The following is a 23792-nucleotide window of genomic DNA, read 5'->3' as shown; positions in this document are numbered from 1 at the left end:
TGATCACATGACCTGCCCAGGCAGGTGCAGGACATGTGATGTAGACATGTGACCAGCGGCCATCTTCTGTCCTGTGTCAGCTCCACAAAGGACCGTGCGGAAATTAACAGACTGATTAAAGGGCCAGTAGCAATTGAATTCTACATTACAGTATATGTCACCAGCATTTTCTGCTAAAAGAAGCACAATTTGAAATAACAACTAATTACACATTAGCTCATATTTTGAGTACCAATTTGTATATGAATTATGCTTATTCCTGGAATACCCTTTTAACTTAATCTGTGGCAGCATCAATGAAATGAGGTGTGCCATTCAGCAATCACTTTTTGGTGACATGTTCTCATTAAAAACAAAGCATTCTTTGTTTAGAGGAAATCTACCATCAAAATCCATCATGATAAACACTTCTTCATAGATCCAGCACTGTGGCTGTGAAAATCTTATATTTCTCATCCATGTTCTCCTTTCTTCTAAAATAAACTTTTATAATTATGCTAATTATCCATTCTCTGTCTTCACAGGCTGTTGCACTGTTCTCACCCTTCCCCTACTCCATTAGCATTTACCCCCTCCTACTGTGTGCTGCTGGGTGAAAATACGCAGGAAGGGGGAGGGGGGTTGAGGGAGCAGGGGGAGGTTAAGAACAGGCTGTTCTTATATCTACTCACAAGATTCCTTTCCATGACATAAAATGAAGGCATAGTATACAGAGCCATTCCTTTTACCTTCAATGGAGCTCCAGTCAATGTCCTGGTTTTCTGGCTTTTGCAGGGCAGGGTATTTGTTAAACAAGTTTGCAATAAAAGCTAAGTTCAGTTTTGGATTTCCACGCACAACATCTGTGGCTGTTACAAACTGGCGACAGCCCAGCCTGTCTGCCTGTACCAGCATGCACTCTGCTCTCTTCAGGTCTTCTTTCTCCTGTGAACAAGAAACATGAATGCGACAAGATGAAAACAGAAACATTAAATGGGTTTTCCCACCAATCACGTTAGGCCTTATCCACAGGATAAGGCCTAACTTTCTTATTGGTGTGCATCTCAGGGATGAGACCCCTACAGATCATGAGAACAGGGTGCCCAATAGTGTCCCTCGGGATAGGGCCTAAATTGATTGTTGGGAAAACCCCTTTAAATGGAGTCTACCAGCTCCAAAATAAAACCAGCATCGTTTTTTCTAGACTTGCAATAACTAACCCTTCACAAAATGATTAACATCCCCCCGGAAATAAGAAAATGGGTGCACCAGCAGACACAGCAACTCCCTTGTTGTACAAAGAACCTACTTTGCATAATGATAAATATGATTTTTTTTTTTGGTAAAATTACTGGAAAACATATATTATAAACAGTCTGCATAAGGTGGATTCTACTCTTGGGTTAATTTGGAAGCTAGTTTGTGAAATGCACAGATTTGTTTGGGAAGTCTTAGGTCCCTTGCACATGAAATGCTTTGCCCATGGAAATGGACTTATGTGCACTTCAGCTCCCGCAGACAGACACAGTGCTGGGGATAGGTCCTTACAGCACAGTGAAATATGATGCAAGGAGTCCATGTCTTCTAGCTGAACAGCAATGCCGACACTGGTACAGACTATTTAGTCATAGTACAGAGTAAATAGAATAATCTTATTCTGGTATGTAGAAATATGTAGTCTATTAATGCAATACTATAATTTATTAATCTACTAATTGGTGATGCCACAGGGTTCATGTGATGGACACAACTGTGAAGACCAAAAACACAACTTTTACTAACCCCTTAATGGAAATCTACATTTAAAAATCAAGTATGGATAAACCAGGGACAGTGTGACTGTGGTAAACTGCTTTTATTTTACGTATCCATTACTTCCTTCCTTCTAACATCAACTTTTAAAATTATGCAAATGAGCCTGAAAGACTCCTGGGGTTATTACCGGAGCCCATCCAAGCTGCATCTTCATAGGCTATTTGACTATCTTACCCTCCCTCTCTGCTGCTCCCTCAGCACTACCCCCTTTCTCTGCCTGACTGCAAAAGCCTATGAATCTGCTGTTTGGATGGGCTCTGGTAACACCCCCTTTAAGCTAATTACCATAATTGTAAAAGTTGATTTTGGAAGCCAGGAGGCCATGGATAAGAAATATAAGAAGATTACCACAGTCACTGTGCCTGGATCTATGAGTAAGTGTCCCTGATTTATCATGATGGATTTTGATGGTAGATTTCCTTAAACCAAACAATGCTTTGTTTTTAAAGGGAACCCGTCACCAAATCTGCTGTGCCAGATTAAGTTAACAATGGGGTAGCACAGAGAGGGGTGGCACATGGCAAATAAAAGGCTACCAGGCCTGGTTTAACATTACAAAAGTGGGAAAAAATTACTGTATTTTCCAGTGTATAAGAAAACTTTTTAAACCCTGGAAAATCTTTTAAGAAGTCAGGGGTCTTCTTAAATGCCGGGTGAAGGAGCAATATATTGAAGCAAGATTCAATAAGGTGCCCCCTGAAGCAAACACCCACCCATCAGTGCAGAATTTGGTTGAGCGGCGGACACAGTGCAGCCATAACAAAATACTTGCACAGACACTATATAAATACATGTACAAGCAGTTTGCATGTTCTTTTCAGTACAAAGTCAGACAGAAAACTGGTGCAAACACTTTAATAAATGTGGGCCAATATGTATTATTTTGATATTATTTATTTTTTATGAGTGTTTTCTATGTTATATAATATGTATCCATTAGATCATAATACACCTCTTGGGAAATTTCCATTTCATACTTTTAATTTACGATAACTCGATTTTTTTATCTATGAGATCCCTAAATAGAGGGGAAACACTCCCCTATTATGGAACTATGAAGAAGACAGCCTGTATGTATAATATATGTTAAATGAAAATCTGGCTCGGATATGGATGTTATCTTCGCATAGAGGTCATCAATTGGAGATATTAGAATACATTTACAAATGATATTTTTTTTTAATTTAATTTTTCATCTTTTTGACTGCTGAAACTTTTTTGTCATTATTTATGAATAGAATAAAAATTTACCCTGAGTCCATTCATATCAATGACAACAGCTGGTATTCCTTCTTCATCTCCTTTAGGAGCAATTTGATTTAGCAAGTTGTAATAAGCTTTAGAATCCTAATAAGAAAAAGAGATGACATCATGATGTAATGTAATTCAGTAAATTTCACATGACATGATTTATCCAGTATTCTTTGCTAGCTGGTACATGAAAAAGCTTTGTTAGTAATGCTATAAAACTGTATGTATAAAAGCAGTAAAATTAATTTTTTTTGTGTCCTTCTCCCCACCAGTTTATGTCAATTCTGTAAGCGGAATAATCATCCTTAGGGGAATGAATAATTATTCAGGATCAGATTTAGTTTTACCCAATTTTATGCTATGTGCCAAGGACCATGTCTTGTGGTCTATTGTTTGCTGTCCATGTGTCATTCGTGTGTGCGGTCCGCTCAAGCACCGATGATTGTATCAAAGACTGCCTGAACAGCAAACTAGGACAGGAATAAGAGATGCTCTTAGTTATGCTGCTTGAGCAGTCAGTGTATACTTGGGGACATGGAAACAAAGCTGTGTGTATGAGCCCATAGAAATACATGGGCAAAAAACAACAGTCATGTGCATGGAACCTTACTAATGATATAAGTTGATGATAAAGACAAGTAACAAAGTAGCATTAACAGCTACAATCTCCTGTCACCTGACAGAAAGCCATAGGTGACATGCAGGAAGCTAAACATTTGTACTGGAGTAAAATAAATATTGAAACTCGGTTCATATTGTTCATATTGTTCACTCTCACCTCCATTCCTCGATGTCTAACATAGTCAGACATTATATAGTTACAGTATATCCAGCCTGGGAAAGTAATGTATTGAAGTATATTATTATTATAGTGTTCCATAGATAAAACATTTACTGGCTGATAGGATGGATGGTAACTATATTTTACATAAGAAATGTATAATATATAACAATATAGAATAGTGTTATTACAAGAATGGTCTGAAAGATAAATATCAGATTAGCATTCTAAGGCTTTGTTCAGATCTCATTTATGGTACACGTTCCGTCTATACACCAGTGAAGCTCCCAGTGTTTATGCTAAACATGTCCATAGGCTTATCCCGGAAGCCTGAGGCATTCATTTTTCCTCTTGCTGCTCAGTAAACATCACATATAATATGAAACGCTGGATCAAAAAGCCCATCCTGTTTCCTACTAGAAAGGGCAGTGTGTGCTCAGTAGAGGCCATTATAACCTATGGGGAATGTTATGCAACAGGGTGCATATGTATGGCATCCACTCTTAGCCTCTGTTGAGCATATGCTATGGGGGATTTCCTGGTGATGTAAATGTCTAATATAGACAGCAATCGCTGTTGCTGCTGATGTTGCTCCTTCTCCCACTTTCAGGCTCAATGCACACTTCCAGGAGAGACTGCCAAGAGCTAGCTGCAAAGCTAGTTCATTGCCACAACAAATGTGCATTATGCATGGATATCGTGCAGTAAGCACACTGGGGCTTATTTATTAAGGGTCCCTGCGCGCACTTGGACTTTCTAAAGTGTTTTGGGGTTTGGCACGGCTGTGACAGGTATTTAACAGCTGTCTGCACTGGCACTGTGTCGCACGCCATCGGTTTCTGTCGCAGCTGCACTGGCTTTCATGTGACAGAAATGGGGGGGGGGGGTGCTGTTATCCGACTGATTCAGACTGAGCGCAGGATTTAACTTTCAAATTGTGTCTCAAGACAATGCACTTACATGCACCATGAAGAAGCAGGTGAACTCCGGCGGACCTGAGCGGGCAAGCAGCACATACAGGATATTGGGCGCACGATCTTAGTGAATCGCGGCAGAGTGCATTCTCATCGGACAATGCCGTTTCGGGAACTTCGTTGGACAGGTAAGTAAATGTGCCCCACTGTGTCTCACCCAGCCATGTGGCCGCTTAGCACCCTGATTTTCAGAGCATCTGCTCAGCTCGCTATGGAGAGGGGAGGCCTGCGTGGAGGTGTACATGAAGCCTTAGGGGGAGGAGATGGACCAGAAAACATATCCTAGAGTATGTGCATACAGTGGAAAACTCCTAGCCCTCTTTTGCAAAGATATGTCCGGAATACGTATCGTTACAATGGATGGAAAAAACGAGATATGAAAGCAGCCTAACAAGTTTTAATTGTTATACCGATCAAAACTTCTTTATATCATCAAGACGACCTGTTAGTTGACATCTTTTTTATAGTTACAAAATGATATATCTCATACAATATAACATTTCTTAGAATACTGTGTAGTAGAGTTCTGCTTAGAACTTTATAACACCTGGGTATTACCAGTTGGTGAGGTGTTCTGACATTATCAGGCTACATTTTGGCTTATTCTGCCTTGTACACAGACTTAGAAATTTTTTTTTTGGGGGGGGGGGGGGTGCTCAACAATTTGAACTATTTTTCAGGGATTTGTTTTCTAAAGACAGGACCCACAGTGGCTGACAGAGCAGTTATAACCATTTGACATAATTCAACTACAGGCAGTCCCCGGGTTACATACAAGATAGGGTCTGTAGGTTTGTTCTTAAGTTGAACTGTATACTTCATCATTGTAACCCCCAGCCAAATTTTTTTGGTCTCTGTGACAATTGGATTTTAAAAATGTTGGATTGTCATAAGAACCAGGATTAACAATAAAGCTTCATTGTAGACACCAGTGATAACTGTTATAGCTGTTTAATGTACTCTCAGGCTAAAGTACAGTAAATTGCCAACATCCAGAGGTCCGTTTGTAACTAGGAGTCGTATGTAAGTCAGGTGTTCTTAAGTAGGGGACCGCCTGTACTATGTGACTGTCCAGTCCTCACTTGCTCTGTATTTCTCTCTGTTATCAGTGCAGAATAGGAAGAGCATCACCTGAGGCTAACCTGTCAGCTTACTGAGCAAGAGGTTGGATGTTAACCCTTCCTCTTATCTGAGAGCTTGCTCGATCAGTTTTTACTAAATCATTTACATCAACAATCAGCCTGTATTTGTTTGTATGACTTCCGTATAGAATATACCTTGATATCTGAGCTGAAGTTATTAATTTTGCTGCATCCGGCATTCTCCAGGTGGTAGTTCGCCCACCTTAGGAGGAGCTCTTCTGGAGAAAGCTTCATGAGATCCTCTAAGCTTTCTCCATCCCGTAACAGGGCGATCAAAGCTGTGTAGAGCAGAGAAGATTTTTAAATTAGGTAGTGCTCCAGAATATTTAAAAGTCTTTCCAGCTTATTGATATTTATGAATGAAACATATGTAGATTATAAAAATCAGATTGGATGGGGTCTAGTATTGAAGGCCACATAGAGAATGTTGCTGGAAGAACATCTAAGTTCCTTGTGTAAAGAGGAATCAACTAACCAGTAAGAGTCATGGGTGTCAGGGCCGCACTGATCCGATAAAAAGTCATTATTATCAATAAGCAGGAAAACCTCTTTAAGCTGTCCATACACAAGAGACAAAAATAGGCTGACACCACTGATACTTCCAGGATCAGCCACCAATACAATAGAGGTGTCTATTGACATTTAAGGAAAAGCAGGATTTAAAAAAAGGCTTTCCCATCTAGACTTTGTATGACATATCCAAAGAATATATCATAAATAGATGATAGATTCAAGTCCCACCTCTGGGACCTGCATCTATCTTGGGAATGGGGTTGACTGAGCCACTTTCCATTCAACTCTATCGGAGTGACGAAAATAGCCCAAACTATATGCAGTTGAATGGAGTGTAGCCACCATTCCCGAAACAGCATTAGGACCCAGATGTAGCTGTTGTATTTATTATCCATTTATGATATATCCTGTGGATATGTCATTAATAGCCGAGATGGGAATATTTTATTCCAGTTGGCTTTTGAAGACTTATTACTACAAGAAGAGTATAAGAAAGCCCGAAGATAAAAAAGCCAATGACCAACTAAACTTTCCTCTTTTGTAATATATTCCATATATTCAATATAAACAACATATTTAAGACACAAATACAAATTTAAAACATAAAGAAAAGCATTTATAATGCCAATATTACAAGTGTCATTCTTATATGGTTTGCTAAATTTAAAAAAATGTCCAATAAACACATGTGATATTGGTGCCGCGTTTGCACTAGGTGTTAATGATGATTTAACCTGTTTTTTGGCAATGAAAAAGTCACCGATGGTTTAGAAATTTGGGTTATGACAAATAAGACCAAATCAAAAACTGCAAACCATACACAGCACATTATTTTTCCAAACTGTAACTAGTACCTTCATTCCTGCTTAGCTCAATGTCTGCAAACAGTCCAATCTTGATAACCTGCCACAGAAGTCCCAGCACTAAGTATGGCTTCCCTTCCTTTAAGTCTTCCGCGCCAATGTTGACTACATGACAACCAATTGCTGATGCTGAGTTTAGAGCTAAATTCAGATTTTCCTAAATACAAAATCAAAATATTATATTGAACATAATGATGCACACAATTGTAAAACAAATATCCATAATGTTACTTATGTTTATGGTAACATAATATCTACATATTGTATACTATATGAAAGTGTATTTCAGAAAGGTACAGATTGTCTAGAACATAGTATAAATTTGCATATTGTAACATCTGTGCTTCAGCACCTCCTCTGCTGTGATTTGCACATAGTTTTCATTCTGCCCTGAATTAGTCTGAACACTGCCTTACTTCACTCCTCACTGTCCTAATTCATTTCCACCACACCAATCTGTCTCCTGTTGACTTTGTTCTTGGCTGCAAATGATTATTTAGTGTGGGCTGGGCAATACGCCTTTAGGGCTCACTGTCCAAGCCTGTCCTACATTACACATATAGATTTGTATTATATGTTATAGAGTATATGGAGTAAAAGTAAAGGTTTGTGAAAACAGTCTAAGAATTTGAATAAGAAGAATAAAGAAACCTTAAAGGGGTATTCCGAGAATATGGACATCTGACACAAAAATCCATGATGATATAAATAAATGAATACAACGATACTCAATGTCAGTCACAAAACGGAGCTTAAATAGTTTCATTTTATGATTTACAAAATTTATGGCCTCTCTAAAGTAGGTGGAGTTATCACTGAGATGGCCACCACTGGAAACTACAAGTTCCATGATCCTTTAGTTCTCAGTAACTCATCCTGCCTCTTCTGCTCTGCTCCCAGTGATGATATAACAGGTTTTCATAGTAATGATGTGTAACTGCCATCACTAAAACACTGGCCATACTGGATGCACTGCAACCAACTGACTACAGCCAAACATAGTGGTGATCACATGACCTGCCCAGGCAGGTGCAGGATGTGTGATGTGGTCATGTGACCAGCAGCCATCTTCTGCCCCATGTTTTCTCTGCAACGAACCGCGCGGAGGAAATTAACGGACTGATTAAAGGGCCAGTAGCATTTTAATTCTTCCTTATACGGTGATTGTCACCAGCATTTTCTGCTAAGGGGAGCAACATTTTAAATAACAACTAATTACATATTAGCTTATATTTTGAGTACCCATTTGTATATGAATAAAGAAAACATAAATACCACCAGCAGAGGGCAGTAATCGGAACTGATAATATGTTGTAGGTAACAGTTGGTGGCCACAGTTTAGCCACTGCTGGTGCAATTTAGTCACCATAAACAATAAAATCCTAGGTTTTCAGGTTCATTATACACTAAAATGGTGGCAGACATCCTATAATGTGCAAACAGATCCACCCAGAATCAGAGCCCTTGGATCATTGTTCACTGACAAGTTACTGTACTTTTGCCACCCCATGAATACAAGGGTTAGAGGTAAGTTTCCATTTTACCTGAATAGTAAAAGGAGTTAATTTCTTTTTGTTGATCGCTCGCTCATCAATTGTGTCGGGAACTGAGAGGTTGATCATTTTGCTGGAAAAGAGATATTTTAACTTTTTAGATGGTTCCATGTATGAAAGATTATATACAAATGTAATAAATAATGCATCTGGGATTTAGATAAGATTGACATTACATAAGTTAGATGTAATAGGAAGTGGACTTCTATGACTAAGATACTACTATATACATTTTGTACATTTCAAGGCAGTCACACCAGTTAAAAGCCATCTATCTCCATAAAGGATTGTAAACCAAACATACAGACATACTAGTATGTGCCCCCTCTGGCAGGATCCTATGGAGCCTGGAGCCCCTCAGGCTTATTTGCATAATTTTAAAAACCTTGTTTTCTTAAAAATCAAGGCATAAGAAGCTATGAGAAGACCAGATCTTGCCAAAGGGAATGCACACCAGTATATCAGTGTACTTGGTTTACAATCCTTCATCTCGTGATAGACGTTCTTTAAGAGGATTATTCTTGACATTTCGAGTCTGAAAGGAAATTTTTGCTAATGTGAAAAAAATGTAATTTGCCTACAAAAAATTAAGCCCCACACACTATGGCAAATTGCACTTACCAGAGGACAATACCATCACCTACTGCTTTGAAGAGGTCATCTGTGTCTGGGTTCATGGGAATGACATGCTTGCAGTCTGGATCCTTCTCTAATGCTTTATTGATCCAGTTTACAAAAGCATACTTTTCTTCTTCTGTAATGTAGAAATGGAGATGTGTAGTAATTCATACTGTAACTGTTGTAATGAAACATTGGGGCTAGTTTATTAAGATTGGCACATTGTATATGAAGAATCGGCGCACCTGGCTTGAAAAAAATTCCAGAGAAAAATACATTTGTGTACATGATTCATCAGACTCTGCTCTATTGACACTTGGTCCGCCGAAACGGCCAAGAGACCCATTGTTTGCAGCCATAGGAAAAAGAGGCCTTTTCACACAAATTTGTGTAATTTTCATCTCAAAGCATCCTATATTAGGTAAATTTTTAAAGTAATAATTAGTGACTTCTACCAACCTGAATAAGAATGCTGGGTGCCCGCACTGGACTGCTCAGATGTGCCACCAATGGCACAAATACCTTCTTTCTTGTTTATAGCTTTTCTGAATGTTTTGGCCACATCTGAGCTTTTGAGGTCATGGATAACCTAAAGATAGAAAAAAACATTTTAAGGCCAGATTCACATGGTCTTTTGCTCGCACAGACCGGATCCTGTCCCTGTGTGGCATCAGTAATTTACACAGCTCCATAAACTTCAGTGGAAAGGCACAGGGTGCAAATACAATCAGGAATAGGACCTGCTACAAAAAACATTGCGGATCTTGTGCATTTGCCCTGTTAGCTTGCTACCCAGCGCAAGAGTCAGTGATATCACCTGCTCTCGGAACACTCTCTAGGCGCTGCCAGGTGGTCCGGGGGTGTGGATAAATTATAAATGACATTACGGCAGAGCCTGGAGGCACTCTGCAGAGCACCTCAGGATTATTTGAATATTTTATAAACTTATGTTTCTCCAAAATGCAGGTGCTCAAAAAAGAAAAAGAAGATGGATGCAAATGGGAATGAGACGGGGAGGTGAGTAATAATCTGCTGCCATCAGGGAATCTGATAGTGGATGTCCTTCAAGACTGGTGTTTTGAATGCCAGTCTTAAACTTTCCCCCACTGGCGATCTACTGCCAGAAAAGTGGCGGAGAAGGCATAAGGAGTGTATGTAGCCTTACATTTGAAATCTGCATTGAAAATCTGCAGCATAAATTGACATGCAGTGGATTTAATATCAGCATAGAATTCATTTTGTGCTCCTAATGTCTATTCAGCGTGTGGTTTTGATTTGATCAAAGGCCATCCATTAAGCTGCAACTCCTGAAAAACAGTCAATTAACATGATCTTCTTTTGTTCCAAATAGTTTTATTTTATTTTTGTGTTAAGTAAAAGGATAACCAGTAAGATGGTATGGTTTTCATTCTTTCATATTATTATTATAAAATTGATTATTGTCTATTATTGTGTTAAAGAGGGACTTCAAATATACATCCAACTTTTTATTACATTTTTTAAAATAGTTTTTAAAAAATGTTTTATGCCATTCCACAGTGCGGGTACAATAACATAATGGGGCACATTTACTTACCCGTGCCGTCGCGTTCTCAGCCATGCGTTGTCGGACGAGGATTCGGAGCTGCCGCGATTCACTAAGATCGCGCGTCCAATTTACTGCATCTGTCGCTAAGATCCTCCGGAGTTCACCTTCTTCTTCCCGGTGCATGTGAGTGCTGATCTTGCGACACAATTTGCTTTTTAAATTCCGCGGTTTGGCCGAATCAGTCTGGTTGTCCGACGTTGTGTCACATGCAACCGAGCGCCGATGCGACACAATCCGATAGCGTGCGCCAAAAACCAGGGGGAATTCAGGGCAAAACGGAAAAAACCTGCGAAACCCGCCGAAAATGTGGCATTCGGACCCTTAGTAAATGTGCCCCAATATCTGTTTAGCTACAGCTGGTACAGATGAAACAATACCACTACAATACCAATTTTGTGTGTATGGGTTTATATATTTTTTAACATCAACCAAATATTGCATGGATAGCTTTATCAACAGATAGCTTTAAAAACAGGTAGCTTTAAAAAATATATAGGTTTTAGGGGTGACTATCCTTTTGTTGTGTTTTTAGCTATATTTTGCATCTTAAGATTTCTACCTGAAAAGCAGATATTTGGTTACATCGGTTTTAGTGATTTTATGATGATTTATTCATGTGAACATATGACTATGAGGTTTCTACAACTTTACAAATTTTTATGAGTTTTTCATTAACATTATTTGCTGTCAAAGTCCATTTCTGTGCTTTTTGTTTTATAAAATACAACATTTTAAATCAAAATTGCAATAGGGTGCCTATATCTATAAACTCTTTAGAGTGGTTTTGCCACACAGGATAGGGCCTAACTTGCTGATCAGTGGCGGTCTCAGTGATGACACCCCCACAGATCATGGAACCGAAGGGTCCAATGGGGTCCGACGTAAGTCCGTCGGACCCGTTGTCGCTCCATCAGACTATTGGAGCCACACATGACCGTTCTGCTCCCTTAATCTGTTTGGCGCTGATATTTAAAGGGCCAGCGCACAGGTGATTGGCGCTGACCCCTTCCGGGTCTGCTATATAATCCGGCAGCTCCCATCATTCCCCACCGGATCTTCAAGCCATATCCTGTGGTCCTGCGTTCCCGTACTTGCTCCAGTGTTCCTGTATCCGTTCCTGCATTCCAGTCCGTTCCTGTGTTTCCAGATCCTGTGTTCCTGTGCCCGTGTTCCAGTCTGTTCCTGCGTTCCTGTGCCGTGTTTCTGCTTCTCTGCCGTGAGTTCCAGTGTTCCTTTCAGTGCTGTTCTCCCGCTGCCTCCCCGGGCTCGGACAGTGTTCTGCACTACTACCTTGGCTACCCTGCCACAGCAAGACCATTCCGCTTTGCGGCAGGCTTTGGTGAAGACCAGGTGCCACTTAGACTCCGGTCCCAGATGTCTGCTAGTGCCATCTCCCGCGGAGGTCCAGAGGGTCCACAGACCCAGAACCCTGACAGACACCCACTGATCAGTAAGTTATAACAATCTTCCGTGGATAGGGTCTAACTTTTCTTTGTGGGGAAATTTTGAAAATGGGGCAAATGTTTTCTTTCAGAAAATATGTGTTTTTTGTGGGATTTAGTATATTTTTTTGCTGTAAGTTTTATTTGTACATGTCAAAAGTTTGCTTTGGCCAATAATGCAACAAAATTTCCAAAAATACTTAGCAGGGAAAGGGTTCATCACATGCATTCACTAGGTAATAACAACTTGGCAGCAGTACTCAGAAAAGATGGCATGATGCCATGGCATAGGAAATCAGATAAGTCATTTTGTACATAATTGCCTTTATCTAATAAGTGTAAGTGATGTTTACACATAATTCTGCTCAGAAAAAGCCAATCTTAATGTCACAATACTACATTCTGTTACCATTAATCTCAAATAAAATAGAAGAATGTATTTTTTAGAATGTTTTTAGAAATAGAAGTAACTTACTGTGAGAAACTCATCAAAACTGATCTTTCCATCTCTGTTGCTGTCTCCTGTTTCCATCAGGCTTTGGATGATCTCTCGTAGTTTATACCCAGGAAGGGGCAAATTAGCAGCTTTGAACAAGTCATGTAATTCATTAGGACTTATGTAACCATTTCCATCGGTGTCTAATAAGAGAAAACAAGTACCGTATACCTTTAAGGTGACATATTGGATTCTAAGTTGAATATTTTTCTGATGGTTCCATAGTTTTTTTTATCAGTTCTGTTTTAATTGGTTTTAAAACAGATAGTTAACAAACAAGATATTTCCATAAGGTTCACTTTATATAATAAGTAGGATCCATAGTATTTAGCATCTGTTGGTTGCATGTGGTGGGTGGCTATTTCTACAAGTAAAAATATTATTGTCGGGATTCAGGGGTAGTGGACCCTCTGTACCACCGTGAGCAATGACGTAAGCCAACAACTGGGAACTGAGTCTAAGTGGCACCTGGTTTTCACCAGAGCCTGCCGCAAAGTGGGTTGGTCTTGCTGCAGCAGGATACCACCAGGTCGCTCTACAGGCATGACTTTGTCCGTGGTGACGGCCAAGAAGAAGTACAGACTCGTAAGGCAATATCGTGGTCGGGGACGGGCAAGAGGTCAGGACAAGCGGCAAAGGATCAAAGTCAATGGCAGAGCAGAAGGTCAGGGCTGGCAGCAGAGGAGCATAGTCAGGAAAGGAACTGGGGTCACAACGGGAATTCACAATACAAGCGCAGGGCATAAGGAACAAGCTTTCTCTAGGGCTTGAGGCACAAAGATCCACCAGGGAACACAGGGAGGGGTGGGGAATTAAACTGGGGAGGTGGCTGACCAGCGACATTCATCGGCATGCTGGCCCTTTAAATCTTAGAAAGTCGGTGCTGGCTCATTAGGAGGTGGGGACATGCGTGTCGGAGCGAGGGGACCAACTCTGGAGCCAGGGAAGGTAAGCACTGCTGCTGGCATGGAGGGGCACAGAGAGGAACACAGGTGCACCTGTGACCCAAAGCTGGAGCACCCGCGACAATTATTTTTCTGTTTGTCAGAAGGTATATCTTACCAATCTTGCTAAATGCTTCCCTGAGCTCCTCCATTTCCTCATCTGTGATTGGTCGGGATTCCATAGTTTCCTTTTATTCAGTTCTGCCCTAGATATTAATACAGAACGGTTAATTGTTTTATAAGCACAATGGAGGCGCTAGCACTGAAGCCTTGACTTTGATTTTCTAGCGAAAGAAAACTTGCAAACTCTTACATTAAATTAATTCAATTATTTCCCTTTATTTATATATATTATTATAATCACATTATAATTTATAAAATGTATAATTGGCCATATTACTCATATAAGTATCAAAAGTTACATAACGTAAAGGAGAGGGGGCTCCAAAAGTCTATCAGAGTAGGGGCAGAGGGGTGTTGTATGGACATAGGGGAGATAGAGAGGTTAGTCTTCTATTTATCATAACATTTTATAGAAACAATCAAATTGTGAGAATTGTCAAGTATATGCAAGTATAAGTATTTATCAATTTAGAAAATGGAGAATGGAGTGAACATTCCAAGAGGGAAAAACTAAGTTTGTTTTTATTGAATGGGGACATTGTTAGTATTGGGGTGGGAAGTGATAAAATGATGACCGATGTGGATATACACTCACCGGCCACTTTATTAAGTACACCTGTCCAACTGCTCGTTAACACTTAATTTCTAATCAGCCAATCACATGGCGGGAACTCAATGCATTTAGGCATGTAGACATGGTCAAGACAATCTCCTGCAGTTCAAACCGAGCATCAGTATGGGGAAGAAAGGTGATTTGAGTGGCTTTGAACGTGGCATGGTTGTTGGTGCCAGAAGGGCTGGTCTGAGTATTTCAGAAACTGCTGATCTACTGGGATTTTCACGCACAACCATCTCTAGGGTTTACAGAGAATGGTCCGAAAAAGAAAAAACATCCAGTGAGCGGCAGTTCTGTGGGCGGAAATGCCTTGTTCATGCCAGAGGTCAGAGGAGAATGGGCAGACTGGTTGGAGCTGATAGAAAGGCAACAGTGACTCAAATTGCCACCCGTTACAACCAAGGTAGGCAGAAGAGTATCTCTGAAAGCACAGTACGTCGAACTTTGAGGCAGATGGGCTACAGCAGCAGAAGACCACACCGGGTGCCACTCCTTTCAGCTAAGAACAGGAAACTGAGGCTACAATTTGCACAAGCTCATCGAAATTGGACAGTAGAAGATTGGAAAAATGTTGCCTGGTCTGATGAGTCTCGATTTCTGCTGCGACATTCGGATGGTAGGGTCAGAATTTGGCGTCAACAACATGAAAGCATGGATCCATCCTGCCTTGTATCAACGGTTCAGGCTGGTGGTGGTGGTGTCATGGTGTGGGGAATATTTTCTTGGCACTCTTTGGGCCCCTTGGTACCAATTGAGCAACGCCACAGCCTACCTGAGTATTGTTGCTGACCATGTCCATCCCTTTATGACCACAATGTACCCAACATCTGGGAGATTCGCATCATGGATGTGCAGCCGACAAATCTGCGGCAACTGTGTGATGCCATCATGTCAATATGGACCAAAATCTCTGAGGAATGCTTCCAGCACCTTGTTGAATTTATGCCACGAAGAATTGAGGCAGTTCTGAAGGCAAAAGGGGGTCCAAACCGTTACTAGCTTGGTATACCTAATAAAGTGGCCGGTGAGTGTATACCTCTCTGGGATCTGTTTTATGGACAGCTTAGGGCTAAGCAGATTTTTATGGACAGGCTGGGTACAGCTCTTGTAAGGATGGTAGCAAAGTGGGTACCCGGTTAGGGTTGAGTTTAGTACAGCACAAAATAGGACCAACTACTAGATATTTGCTGCGTTTGGCTCTATCTATGGTACATCTCCTAGGCCATTTGAGATAGGTAATATCCAACCAAGATTATTTTGTCTTATCATTTGGAATCGCTATTGGTCTTAGTAAAAACATTTTTTTGGCTATTGTGTTTTTGTTAGTGGAACATAGAAGATTTAGCTGATTTTAACCTACAGTGTATCAGGGGTTTCACTTTAATTTAAGGATAAAATACAAAACACATTACAAGCTCTCTTCCAGAATTCATAGGCAGAAGTGAAAATATAACCTATACTTTTCACCATTTGCGGCTTCACCAAAGCAAATGATGTTCATATGTTAACAGGAAAACCACTAAGACCATGTTTATGCTTTATTTCCTGTTACTAACTAAATGTGCTGTAAAAACTGCAGATACATTTACCTTCAAAATATATTTTACTTGAGGCTGAGTAATACATTATATACATAGACAGGTCTTGTACCGCTAATATTAAAATAACAATAAGTGTAGTCTTAAGATATTACCACAGAATATGTGTGATACATAGGTTTAAAGGGGGTTCTCCAGTGACAACAAGTTAGGCCCGGTCCACATGGGAACCCCATTCTCTTGGTCTGTGGGAGTCCCATCTTGTTGTTACTGGAAAAATCCTTTAATATACCTGTTCATCCTAACCCTCCCCACCGCCTCACGGCCTGTGGTCTGGCCTTGTAATAAAACAATTATGGGATTGTAGTACATATATCTTAGAGATTACACATAAATTTACCTTGTGATTCCCTTTTGCATTTGTTTCAGTGTGACGTTCTGGATAATACTCCCTAGTTCTATCCATGCCTATCCGCCCTGCAAAGCTGTGTGTTTTGGCCAAATGGCTTCAGCCATTGAGCCCATAGACTGATGATGTCCTTACACAGGTAAGACTTTGTTTTCAGCTAAAGACTGTTGATGTACTGCTCCACAAGAAAACTCAGATTGCTAGACACTGAAATCAAAGATCTAGTCTATATGTTTCCACTTAGCTCTTGGTACTTGGAGGCAAATATTGCAGGCCCCATGCATACCCTAAAGGTAACCCGAGTCTATTAGAAGATGATGTTGAATAGTTATGATTACACCTTGATGGAGGGAGGGTTTTATACTATGTCATAGCCTGTTTATATTAATATCATGATTTCATGTCATGTGCTGTACTGTAGCTTAGTTATTCCAACACTCTCATTACCTTGTGAGGTAATTAAAGGGAACCTGTCACCACATTTGCACAAATACAGCCAGTGACAGGTTCAATAGAGCCCTATTCACTTACTGATACCCTTCTTTTAGCTAAAAATTATTTTGCTTACATCCACATAAATTACCTGGCATCAGTGGGGGTGTGTCCTGCTCATCCGGCCACTCCCATCTAATACTCCCCATGTCTTATGCCTCCTTACTGGGCACAGTTCATATTATGTGACCAGAGTGACATCTTCTCAGGTCCTTTAGCCTCTTAACGATAGCAAACTGTACCCCATGTATGCAACTGACCACATGAAGACACAGCAGCCTCCATGGACTTCTATTCCTCTACATTCTCCACGGAGGCTGCTGTGATTTCATGTAATCACATACACGCTGTACAGTTTGCTATTATTAGAAGGCTAGAGGACCTGCAATGATGTCATGAATGAATGAATGTAACACAAGGCACCGCGTAAAAAAATTGACACAATAATTCCCATCTGTATGTAGAGCTCCTGTGTTCTACATTGATAGAAGCCCATGAGGAGAAGGAAGCAATAAAGCGCTGGTTTGTGGAGGGTAAGTACTGAGTTTATTTATTGTTTTTAAGAAGGTCCTCTTGGACTCTGCATTGGTCAATGGAGGGGGTTCTCCATTAATTAAAAAGGATAGTGCTCTCCTAACCTCTGCCATCTTTATTCATTAATTGGGGGAGCTGCCAAAGTGTACATTAATTAATATGGGAGGAGGGAAACAATGAAACAAGAAAGAAAGTGACCGCTCACTCACGTTTGCATTCTCAATGTAGACAAGGTCCGACTCCACTCCAGCTCCTGGTGCACGGAATTAGCAGTCCTGTCGGATGACTGAGCTATGTACAAGTTGAGAAAACGAAGGTATTCCAGCACTCGATTTCTTCTTTAAAAATAAATGATTTTTATTGTATAAATGTTAAAAAAACGTAAGGTCACATCTTGCATAACATCCAATACAGGATCTGAATAAGGACGAAAGCACACTAGTCCGAAACGCGTAGATCCTATATTGGATGTTATGCAAGATGTGACCTTGCGTTTTTTAATATTTATACAATAAAAATCATTTACTTTTAAAGAAGAAATCGAGTGCTGGAATACCTTCGTTTTCTCGAGGTGTTGAACTCTACATTAATAAATAAGGGGAGCGGGGAACTGCTGAACATTGTATTACTAATGGGGGGTTGCTATGCTTAGGGGGTGCTGGCTTAGAGTAAGAATTAATGATAAAGTGTGGTGCTGTACATAAATGAATAAGGGGAACTTTAATGTAAGTAACAGTGCTATCTTTAGGGGCGCAGTGTGAAGATGTGTTACACAAACATCTTAAGATATCTGTGCATCAAATTCATCAGCAGAAGTCGTTTTTTCTAGAACTTATGGAGAAGAATCGTCCCCTGTGAAGATTTCACCAGGATGAACACCAGGACAGACGAATCTAGCACAAAGGTAGAAGGGAACAGCTGCAACTGATTTTAGAGGCCCGAGTCTCTTAGTTGGTATGGACTCCGGATTGCCGGTGGAGTAGCGATTAAAACAGCAGTCTTAAAGGGGTATTCCAGGAATCAGCATAATTCATATGCAAATGCATACTCAAAATATAAGCTAATGTGCAATTAGTTGTTATTTAAAATTTAGCTCCCCTTAGCAGAAAAACGCTGATGACATAGACTGTAATGAAGAATTAAAATGCTACTGGCCCTTTAATCAGTCCGTTAATTTTCTCCACACGGTCCGTCGCAGAACATAAGATGGCCGCTGGTCACATGCCCACATCACATGTCCTGCACCTGCCTGGGCAGGTCATGTGATCACCACTACGTTTGGCTGTAGTCAGTTGGTTGCAGTGCATCCAGTATGGTCAGTGTTTTGGTGATGGCAGTTACACATCATTACTATGGTAACAGAGCAAGAAAACCTGTTACATCATCACTCGGAGCAGGTAGGAGGAGTTACTGAGAACTAAAGTATCATGGGACTTGTATTTTCTTAGTGATAACTCCACCTACTTTAGAGAGGCCATAAAATGTTGTGAATCATAAAATCAAACAATTTAAGCTCCGTTTTGTGACTAATGACATTGAGTATTGTTGTATTCATTTATTTATATCATCATGGGTTTTTGTGTCAGACATTCATATTCCCGGAATACCCCTTTAATGAATTCCCCCCCTTCGTATGGGTAAATGTGTGTGTAACATGTATTTACAAAGCATTTGTGAGATTTAGAGTATGTGTATATATTTCTCTATATATGTGTATATATTTCTCTGTATATGTGTGTGAGTATTTGTGTATTCTGAAGTATAATGTGCAGGATGGGGAAGAGACTGAGGATTTAGGTCAGGGGCATAACTTGAGGGGGTGCAGAGAATGCGGTCACAACCGGGCCCAAGAGGCTTTGGGGGCCAATAAGGTCTCATATGAGAAGACTAGTACTATGGACCATACATTATAGTCAGGGACGCCTGGCACAGACTTTGCACTGGGGCCCACCAGCTTCAAGTTACGCCACTGATTTAGGTGTATGGGGCAAAACAATCCTAAATTTGCACTGGGCCCACTGCATTCTTGATACGCCCCTGCAGAAGATACAGTAATATGTTGTTCCAAACATTATAAGTCCGGAGTCATTTTTTTAAACTGGTGTACGATATAGTCATTTCCTATGTAACTTCTCAGTCTTGCTTCTGCTCTGGTCTTTCCCTCACTAGAGCAAGTGCCACTTCCCTATTGTAGTTCTACTTTTTTTTTAACCAAAAAAAACAAGCTGTTGCGGCTGCATGCAATTGAAAAAAAAATCCAAAATAACCTTTAGGCTTTCTTTATGGATATTTAGTGCAACCAGCACCAAGTTAGTAAGAAAGAAAACACTACAAAAAGCCCTTGATTTTCTCTTGACTAATGAGTTACATCTGCAAACCAGAAGCTTTCATGTTTTTTAAAAAAAATAAACATAAAAAAATGTGCATCTTCTCTATCTGAAATTATACCCTAGGCATCCTGACCTTCCACAGTCATTCACTTACTTTACTTCTTAAAGGGGTATTTCCATGAAGGCAAAATTCTTAAATACATACAGAAATAACATATTTTTTAATTTGATGTTATTAAAAAAAAATCACAGATCTATTTATAAGCTGTCACTATCAGTTCTCCTTATGTGGAATTTGGTTGTCCAGGGATCCAACCATAAACTCATCCTGACTATGGTCGCACAGGTCGTCCTGCCATCATCATCATCAACCTCCCTAATCTACAACTTCAACCTCATCGATCATCAACCTCATCTTCATGATGGTGCACTCAGGGGCTTGGGCAGCCTTTGCAGGGCACCTGTGGAATACTCAGGATTCTGCCAGGATTCAGTCCATGGAGCAGGCGGCCACAGATTGAATCCTGCTGCTTGGAGAGAAGAAGTGGCCAGCGATGGGAGAGAGCCCCAGGGAAAGTTGTGGAGGGAATGCCTGCAGATCTATGAGCGCCACTTGTCCCTCAGCCTCAGGTCACTGCTCTGCACTCTGGACACCACTGCTGCTGAGGTGGTGGCATGCTTGCTGAGGCTGGTAGGAGACTCCTCTGTGGTGTTGCAGGTGCTAGTACCAGGCCCTTAATGCAGCCACCAGCACATCCGTTGATGTTGAGGTGTTCTTGGGCTCCAGCACCTGGGTGGGCACTCCTCACAAACTGAACCACCCAGACTGCTGCGACACTGAGGCAGTGAATGGTGACAAGCCATAGGACGCCGACCCATGCGGAACTGTGTTCTCATCTTTTTGCCTGCAGTTACCACCCCTTCCCAGCCGCTCATCCACATCCAGCCCAGAGGATCCATCTACCTGCAGCTTCATGGGAAGAGCGGGGCCCTGCCCTACATAGACTCTCCAGCCATATCCAGGAGGGGACTTGTCCAGGACGGTACATGTGACTACTTATTTAGACCACCGATCTGAATCTTACACCGAGCTGATGCAGAGATAGGAGCAAAATCAGCAAAAAAGTTGGAAAAAAAACTACTTTGAAAAATTACAAAGTAAGCAGTTAAAAGTTATCTTTATCGTGTTAGGGTCACTAGGAAATTAAGATTTGAGAACTTACTTTTTTTTTTAAATGTTTTATATCTATGATCCCAACATGTCAACATAATGCAGAGCTTTAGGGCTGTTTCAGAAGACAATTGTCAGTGTGTGAATCACAAATTGGGCAGTGGTCAGTTTCACGGACCAACCACAGTGCTGTAGACGGGACTTTATGTATCATAGTGATATGTGATAGCGAGCATGTAATCTTGATGCAGAAGTAGTACTACCTATGTAGTCAGCGGCAAGTACACATTTTTTCGTGTTCAAAAAACAATTAATTTCCTCATATTGCATATTCTGCATATTATTACCTCAATACTTAAGATAGACTAAGGTTTAACAATCTATTGCTGATCCATATAGACCTAGAGGTTATTTCTGGCTGTTGCCACATCGCTTTTATGAGTCAAATTTACATCACTCTTGTCCTTAATCCAATGGAAGCGATAGATCTACCACAACTTCCTCTTCCTTTTGGAGATCTTTGCAGTAGAGAAAGAATCACATTGCCAAGAAGATTATATTCATTCTAGAATGTTAGCCACATGTTCCAGCTGAAGAGATAAATGCATCATAAGGGGCTACATTGCATAGCATTTGATGCACATGTTCTACGGGCTCAGTGCCTAACTCCTCTCCTTATTGATATGCCAGTATAGTATGCACTAAAAGGTTGTTTTCTACATGTACAATATAGAGTATTACTAAGAAGTGTTCTATATTAAAGGGGTTGGCCACCTGTGTAATGGTTGTGTAAGGGTTGTGGGCAGAATATTAGGTAATTTACCAATATACATCTATTAAAAATTCTGCACTGCTTTTTTCATTTATATATTTTACTCATCAGCCAGATATTCTTGTCCATAAAATGGCTGCAGATGGAGGGTCATGTGCTTTCTAACTGTCCATGAACAATCACCCTACCAGGACCTTGATCTTATAATCATGAATATTGTCATAAGGTAGACAGATAAAGCAGATTAGTTGATTATAGACAGATGGGATCACATGGCCCTCCATCTCTGCAGCCATTTTATGATCAGGAATGTTTGGCTGATGTGGTAAAAGACTTGAGGCTTCACTTAACATATCAAGAAAGAGGAGAAGAACTACTAATAAATGTGTATTAATAAATAACCTAATATATTTAACACGTTAACACAGGCATTTTGTAAATGCAATGTTCACATCAATGTAATTAGGCAAATCTCCTCTTCTCAGCTGTTGTGATACATTTGAAAATACATTAACTCCACGTGTGAATGTACCCTGAATATCCTGAATCAGTACTCAACAGTACTGAGAAGACAACTGTGCTTATTATAAATGGTATGATTAGGACCCTATTTGCTTTAGTTTTTATTTTCAAAAAATCATTATTACATTCTGCTAGGAAATAATAGGCATATGCAGGACCCTCAAAGTAAAATGAATAGACGGCTTCCCCTCTAGGTAATACTTCAGGACAAATGAAATACTTCCTCCAAGGGTATATGCACATGGTAGTACCAAATGTTCAAGAATGGTGAATAGATTTTATTTCCATGATCATTTAAGAAGCTTGTCATATTCTTTTTGGGGGTGGTCAGAATATAGGAAAACTATTTAAAATAGTATTATTATTTGTCTTTAGAAACTGAAGCATACATTTTAATGTGTTTTTGAATATAGATATAAAAAAGCAATTATATGTCTGTATCCTATTGATTTTTCACATAATGATAAATATTACAATAAAATATACATTTTGGCAACCACACAGTTAGTGATTATAGTCACAAGTTCTTCTTTCAGTAAAACAAAGTTGCAGTGTATAGTTAGTTTCAATTCTACAATAACTACTCAATAAAATAACCCAATTTTTCCACTAGAATTCACCATGTGGCTTCTCCCTCCAAACCTTGATAAAGACCAAAGGGTTTTTCTACAAAGAAATGATAATTCCATAAACTATTTTTTATAATAAAACTAAAATCATTTGAAAATGGCGATCTGCTTGATCTGACCACAGGCTTCCTGTGCAGTTGTAGAGCTGGTGGCTCATCGCTTGCAGCTACAGTGACATTACTATTAGGACGCCAATAATGATAATCCACCTTCAAATAGTTGCTTATAATAAATGGTGCAGTACATAAAGCCTCACTTTTAGACGCACATTTCACAGAATTCAGTAAACAGAAGCTTACCTTCTTCAATGTGTGGGCTTGTCCCGGCAATGCAACAGAGATATCTTTAAAGTAGTGCACTCAGAAACACTAGTAAAGCTTTATTTTGTGGTTAGGAGAAGGAAGTGACTGACATATGAAATTTTGACTTTATAAGGAAATGTCAACCGTTTTAACCCTTCCTCTATTTCCAGAACCACCTGATTAGTCAAAAGATGTTAACACCATTACCCACTTCCTAGCCTTTTGTATGGTATGCTTTAGCAAGGTGCTGATGCAATCAGTCATGTTTCGCAGAGTGAATGTAAAGTTAGACTTGAAAGGTTAGAGAGTCCTCGATTGTGCCCAGTGTCTAACAAAAATAATGGGGCAGATTTATAAAAAGTGTACTAAGGTTAGACAGTGCAAAGTTTGACTAG

At 40.0% G+C, this 23792-nt stretch overlaps 1 protein-coding gene and 1 long non-coding RNA gene across 2 annotated transcripts in view; one reads left to right on the top strand and one right to left on the bottom strand.

The window, feature by feature from the left end:
• LCP1 (lymphocyte cytosolic protein 1) overlaps positions 1–23505 on the bottom strand; it is a 30077-nt gene extending 6572 nt beyond the window's left edge. Inside the window, exons 1-10 of the mRNA XM_072135230.1 lie at positions 23395–23505; positions 14078–14165; positions 12995–13158; positions 9949–10078; positions 9493–9625; positions 8863–8944; positions 7310–7475; positions 6078–6220; positions 3046–3141; positions 729–924 (exon numbers count right to left, since the gene is read on the bottom strand). Of these exons, the coding sequence (XP_071991331.1) occupies positions 729–924; positions 3046–3141; positions 6078–6220; positions 7310–7475; positions 8863–8944; positions 9493–9625; positions 9949–10078; positions 12995–13158; positions 14078–14141 (1174 nt within the window). The 5' untranslated portion in view covers positions 14142–14165; positions 23395–23505. The remainder of the gene's footprint in view (positions 1–728; positions 925–3045; positions 3142–6077; positions 6221–7309; positions 7476–8862; positions 8945–9492; positions 9626–9948; positions 10079–12994; positions 13159–14077; positions 14166–23394) is intronic.
• Positions 8405–18669, top strand: LOC140117959 (uncharacterized). The gene is made up of 5 exons (XR_011853109.1): positions 8405–8845; positions 10456–10506; positions 16666–16784; positions 17602–17670; positions 18501–18669. It is a non-coding gene; the product is annotated as an uncharacterized lncRNA (long non-coding RNA).
• Positions 23506–23792: the final 287 nt, after the last annotated feature.

Source organism: Engystomops pustulosus, chromosome 2 (genome assembly GCF_040894005.1).
Source record: "Engystomops pustulosus chromosome 2, aEngPut4.maternal, whole genome shotgun sequence".
In the NCBI taxonomy this organism is placed as follows: Eukaryota; Metazoa; Chordata; class Amphibia; order Anura; family Leptodactylidae; genus Engystomops; species Engystomops pustulosus.
Note: the sequence above shows the minus strand (reverse complement) of the source record. Positions and strands in the feature narration are given on the sequence as shown.